General features: G+C 43.6%; 1 protein-coding gene across 1 annotated transcript; it reads left to right on the forward strand.

Moving 5' to 3' along the window:
* Nucleotides 1–3,756: 3,756 nt before the first annotated feature.
* LOC115639651 (olfactory receptor 14A16-like) lies at nucleotides 3,757–4,677 on the forward strand. The gene has a single exon (XM_030542616.1). The coding sequence runs from the start codon at nucleotides 3,757–3,759 to the stop codon at nucleotides 4,675–4,677; it is 921 nt and encodes a 306-aa protein (XP_030398476.1).
* Nucleotides 4,678–6,376: the final 1,699 nt, after the last annotated feature.

Below are 6,376 nucleotides of genomic sequence, written 5' to 3' on the forward strand. Positions count from 1 at the left end.
CAGAATGTTTCATTCCCAAAAGGGCAATTGTTTTACACTTCATCGGACAATTCCACTTTTTTAACCTCTGACCAGCGCAAACTACTGTGGTCCCTTTTAAGAATGGACTTAATTCTTCTCTCACACTGATATAAATCCTGATTACTTCTATTGACCTACTTTAGTGTCAGTGAATTTACTCCAAATTTATATCAGTCTAAACTAGGAGCTGAACTTTTCTCTGGCAGCTTGATCAATATGCCCATTTTTTAAAAACTGTTTATTTAGGAAGTTTCAACAAGTTTACAAATCCTTGCTATGTAAATATCAGAAACAAAACAATCATTACAACAGTGAACTTTGGTTTAAAGAGATATCAGGCAGGAATATAGTCACCAGATCTTTCTATTTAACAGGGTTCTACCATAGTGCAGAATGAGGATCATTACAACTCCTATGTCATTTCTGGTGATTTTATTAAAGTGAGTGACATTTCTGTATTCACATATTAACAGACCAGGTATGTCTATCAAATGTTCATATGCAACGCAATTGAACAAGTGTGCTGGGCTTTATTTTTTTGTTTTTTTTTTTTACCAGTGAATATAGTTTGAGCACTGAATAAGAAGTCACCAAATATCTAAGTATCTATCTGTCCTCTGTCTATTTTGCTGAATATGTAATGAGCCATTTGCAGCAGTTGATGAGAAGTTGAGAGGATTGTGGGGGGGCGAAGGGAAAAAAATCATGGGGAAATAGTTTTACTTTGTGTAATGACCCATACACTCGCAGTCTTTATTCAAGCCTAATTTAATGGTATCCATTTTGCAAATTAATTCCAATTCAGCAGTCTCTCGTTGGAGTCTGTTTTTGAAGGGTTTTTTGTTGTTGTTGTTGTAATATTGCAACTTTTAGGTCTGTAATCGAGTGATTAGGGAGACTGAAGTGTTCTCTGACTGGTTTTTGAATGTTATAATTCTTGACATCTGACTGGGGTCCATTTATTCTTTTACATAGAGACTGTCCAGTTTGGCCAATGTACATGGCAGAGGGACATTGCTGGCACATGATGGCATAGATCACGTTGGTAGATGTTGTAACTATTCCAAATACTCCAAGTTGTAATTCTTATCCCCATTGTAGGGATGACAATTGAGGAATGGAGCTGTGAAGGGCCTGAACAAAGTCAGAGGAATAGTTGGGATCAGATCTCAGGACATGCTGAACCTTAGCTTTTTAATAATTAATTATTTCATTAATTCATTAATTATCTGATATAAGAGGCCCATTTTATTAGGCAAGACACAGTCTCCACCTTAGGGACAGTCAAAAGGTGAAAGGGAAAGACAGCCCCAAGGACTGATTTTCCCAAGATAACACAGCAGGTCAGTGGCAGGGCTAGGAATTGATGCCAGGTGTCTGGAATACAGTCCTATATGCCTGCAGTGTTTGCCTCACAATCTTTCTTCTAGACCCTGCTGCCTCATTGTAATTGTGATTATTTTAGTTTCTGGAAACTCTTCAGGGAAGTAGAGAGCAAGAGAAATTAATTGTTGCCTGTGGGCTGTTGAGGGCTTCAGGCAGTGAGTCTCACAAGCCCTTAGAAAACAGACATGGATAAATCACCTTCCTGCAGCACCAGTCTTTTTGACACGCAGCTCATCTGCAGACAGCACAGATCTTAGTGTATTTCCAGCAGCTCAGACTCAGTGTGTTGGGGCAACAGCCTCTCATAGTACAGTGATAAGATCATTAGACAGAGAGATTGGTGGATAGAGCAGTTTGCAAGGGGCTCGAGAGAGAGGGGGAGACCAATTGCAGTGTGTAGCTGGAGGAGAAAAGACATCTCAGTCTGGGAAGATTCCACATTGACTAGCACCATAAGTTTGCTCTTGCAATTAAATATATTTGGGAGTTACACAGTGGCACTTTAAGGATGAAATTGTAAGTGATAATAGATTTTTTTTTCATAGTTTCACTCTTATCTCAATTTTGGCATGGGAAACTGAGGCAGTCCAAAGAACTTACCTTAGGAAAGAGAGGGCAGAATATCTGTGCCTCAGTTTCCTTCTACTGGGAGTGGGAAAATTGATGAAATTGACACACATATTTTTTAGAATGGATTAAGGAGTTTACATTAAAGTAATCCGAAAACTGTGACAAACACTATCAGCTCATTGATATCTTTCTCTCTGTATACATTAGTTTGTTGTTACTGTTGTTTGTCTGTCTCTTTGTACTTTTCTCTCTCAATTAGTTTATTTTTACTTCTCTAGCTAACTGTTAGTTTTTTTTAGTTCTGTGTTTCTCTCACACTCTATCTGTTCTTTTCTTACTTGTGTCTCTCAATTAGTTTGTTAATCTATCTATCTATCAATTTGTGTCTAGTTCTTAGTTTATTGTTACTTCTGTCTATTAAATTGCAGCAAGGGCAGTTGAGTCAAGTGGATGTGAGTAGTGGTGACTAGGAGCCTTGACTCCTGGGTCTACCCCCAATTCTGGAAAGAGATTGGGGTCTAGTGGGTAAGAGAAGCAGGGACAGAGAGCCAGGCCTCCTGAGTTTTATGTGTGGCTCTGGACGTAAATTCAGTCCAAGGTGGAGAGGAGAGGAACCATAACTGGGGGTTCTATTTCTGACTATCATAAGGACTCTGGGGCAGGCACCCCTTGTAACTTGAAGCTGAGTGATTAGGGTGTTAACCGTACACCAGGTGAGTGTTATGCTTTATTTTTATCATTGTGTCATATGTTCAAATCTTCAGGTGAGTGACCCAAGTACCACGCTGGAGAATCATTCTCACTAGCGTTCGTTAGCCCAGTGACTCTCCATTTTCACTCACAGCAGTCATTGCTAATGGCAATGGAGAGTCACTGGGACAGAGGATGAGATACAGTCTGATGCAGTCGTTAGAGGAGGGGACTGGGAGTCATGACACATCACTTGTGTTCCCAACTCTGGGAGGGAGTTGAGTCCAGTGGGTAGAGCCAGAACTCCTGGCCTGTATTTCCAGCTCTGAGAGGAGTGTTGGATTTACAGAGTTAGTGCAGGGAGCAAACTGGGGGGGACTCCTGGATTCTCTTCCAAGGTCTGGGAAGGGGTTCTGTTGAGTGCTTAGAGAAGCCGGAGGGGAGCCGTATATCTGTCTCTCACAGCGAGCATGGAAATCTGGCTATAATGGCAGCCGGGGCATCAAAGCTCCTAGGCTGTATTCCTAACTCGAGTTTACCATATAATTATGACTGGGTTGAGTCACCTCCATGTGAGATGCAGCTCCAGTTTAGAGCAGTATAAAGTGGAAGTAATTCCATGGCATGCAGTGAAACTACCCCACATTTGCAGCAGTGCCCCTGACAGCAGAATATGGCCAGCCAGATCCCCAGTTCCCCTCGATAAACTGAGGATAGTAACATTTATACACTGTTATCCAGAGTTCGCCTACCTCTGGGTAACAGAAGTACACAAAAACCTCAAAAGCAATTGTTTCTGTTTCTCCTCTCCATCACCCTGGTGTAAATCAGGAGTAACTGCACTGGAGTCCATTGAGCTGATTCTATTTTCTCTCACCCCAGTGTAAATCAGGAGTAACTCCACTGGAGTCACTGGGGCTGTTTTCCCCATCCTCATTCCCATATTACACCAATCTTCACAAGCTAAGGGTCTGACTTAAGGAAATTAAGGTAGTCTTCACAAAAAGAGAGTTATTTCTACTGATCTAATGCTGTCCCTTGCTCTCTTCCCTCCCTCCACAGACATCACACGATGTCCTGAGAAAGAAAATGTCCAACCGAACTACTGTGACCGAGTTCCTTCTCCTGGGATTCTCTGAAGTTAGGGAACTGCAGATTTTGCACTTTGTTGTGTTTCTAGTGATTTACCTTGCAGCTCTGGTGGGGAATCTTCTTATCTTCATGGTTATAGTCTTCGACCACCACCTTCACACTCCCATGTACTTCTTCCTGATGAATCTGTCTCTCCTAGACCTTGGCTCTATCTCTGTGAATGTCCCCAAATCCATGGCCAACTCCCTCATGAACACCAAGTCCATTTCCTATGCTGGATGTGTTGCCCAAGTCTTTTTCCTCATCTTTTTGTTGGAAGCAGATTTTTCTCTTCTCACCATCATGGCGTATGACCGATATGTCGCCATCTGCCAACCACTGCACTATGAGACAATAATGAACAGCAGAGCTTGTGTCCAAATGGCAGCTGGTGCGTGGATCAGTGGGATTCTCTACTCTGTGCTACACACTGGGAACACGTTTGCATTGACCTTCTGTGAACGCAACATGGTGGATCAGTTCTTCTGTGAAATCCCCCAGCTACTCAAGCTCACCTGCTCTGACTCATATCTGACTGAAGTTAGGGTTATTGCTTTTGGTATATGTTTGTTCTTAGGCTGCTTTATTTTTATCACTGTGTCATATGTTCAGATCTTCAAATCAGTGTTGAGAATCCCCTCTGAGCAAGGCCGGCATAAAGCCTTCTCCACCTGCCTCCCTCACCTCATTGTGGTCTCCTTGTTTGTTTGCATTTCTAGCTTTGCGTACCTGAAACCCACCTCCAGCTCCCCATCTGCTCTGGATCTTGTGATGGCTGTTCTCTATTCTGTATTGCCACCAATCATGAATCCAATTATCTACAGCATGAGGAACAAGGAGATCAAAGCTGCCCTGAGGAGATTGACTGGGTGTAGGTAATTCACCAAGAATTCATTTCTGTCTTTAGCTAATAAAAGTTTGCTTACTTAGTATCTGTTCATTAATGTCAGTGATTTCCATGACCACACAGATTGCACACAACCAGGTCTGATTCTGATATCAGTTGCACCAATGCAAATCCAGATTAACTTTGCTGATGTCACTGCTGCTGGGGAGATTTACACCAGTAGAAAACCTGGGCCAGTTGTGGAGTTAAATGGGTCTAAATTATGTGCGTAAAAGGAATCAGACTTTCATTCCGTGTCAAAACTACCTGTTACATTGGTTGGTCACTTGCACTCATTCCATGACCAGTGAAAACAATGATGGGAGTTGTCTTGTTTGTGTGTATAAATCAGGAATGGCTTTGTTGGAATCAGAGGAGTCAGACTGGTGTAAGACTGGGGTAGGTGAGAGAAGACATTTGGGGTAGATCCTCAACACATCAGTGTAGTTCCCTTGACTTTGGTGTCCCTAAAGCGATTTGCAACATCTGTGGATCTGAGCTACTGCTTCCAATGGAGCTGTATATCCATTGCCACCAGCTAGCAACTGGGTCCACTGTCTTATAAATCACCATTCATGACCTAACCATTAAATGGGGACAAGGAGCCAGACTATGTCAGTGGGGCTTACATGTACATTCGGCATATGAGTGATGGGGAGACTGGCTAGAAATTACAAGGAGGTTTCTAACCACTAGTGGGGCAAGGGTCTGGAGCAGCCTCCAAATATAAGTTGGGTAGGGCGGGGGGCAAGTGACCAAATTCATTTTAAGAGATAGCTGGACACATGTCTGAGTGGGATTGTATGATGGAGCTGCTTGTGATGGCAGAGGGCAGGGCTCAGCAACCCTGGGTCTCACTTGCAGCATATGTCTTATGTTTCTAAAAGTTCATGCTTCAGGGTTTCGTATGGCCACAGGCAGGGATCAGGAAGGGATTCCCCCCTGCTGTGTATTCTGGGAGATTTTTTTTCCTTTCAATCTCTGTAGCATCAGGGCAGCCCTAGCTGGAGATAGAACATTGGGTGGGATGTGCCAGGGCTCTGAGGTGGCACTGAGCCATTATCTCTCTCTTGGGTGTTTATCTGGCTGGTTCTTGCCCACATGCTCAGGGTCTAACTGATCATCATGTGGTGGTCAGGAAGGAATTTTCTCTCCAGTCAGATTGGCAGGGACCTAGGGGGGGTCGCTTTCCTCTCCAACATGTGGTGCGGATAACTTGCCTATATTTTCTGCGTGTATCTCAATCATTTCCCTGCCATTGTGGGGGCCTCAGGCACTGGTGCACCTCAGTCTCTCCTATTCTCTGCCGGTTGCACAGAACTGTCTAATATCCTGAGGGCTGCAATACTTTGGTCTAATTTCAGTTGTTGGGTTTGGTGTGTGGGTGGTAGTGGAGTACAGCAGATCAGACTAGATGATCTGGTCATCCCTTCTGGCCTTGAACTCTATGACTCTGTGACTTTATGGATGTGCAGGAACGGGGGAGAGGAGAAGTGGCCACACAGAGAATATACATGAGTAGAGTACATAACTTTGCATTTGTACAGCTTTCTGTGAGGCACTGTCTTCCTGGCTGAGGGAGGTGACTCAAGCTCAGATGGAGCCCTTGACCCGTGTAATTGTGCAATGTCACTGTATAAACCCCATCCATGGGCAGTGTGTGTTATGAGGCCCCTCTATGCCCCTCCTAGA

Source organism: Gopherus evgoodei, unplaced genomic scaffold (assembly GCF_007399415.2).
Source record: "Gopherus evgoodei ecotype Sinaloan lineage unplaced genomic scaffold, rGopEvg1_v1.p scaffold_100_arrow_ctg1, whole genome shotgun sequence".
In the NCBI taxonomy this organism is placed as follows: domain Eukaryota; kingdom Metazoa; phylum Chordata; order Testudines; family Testudinidae; genus Gopherus; species Gopherus evgoodei.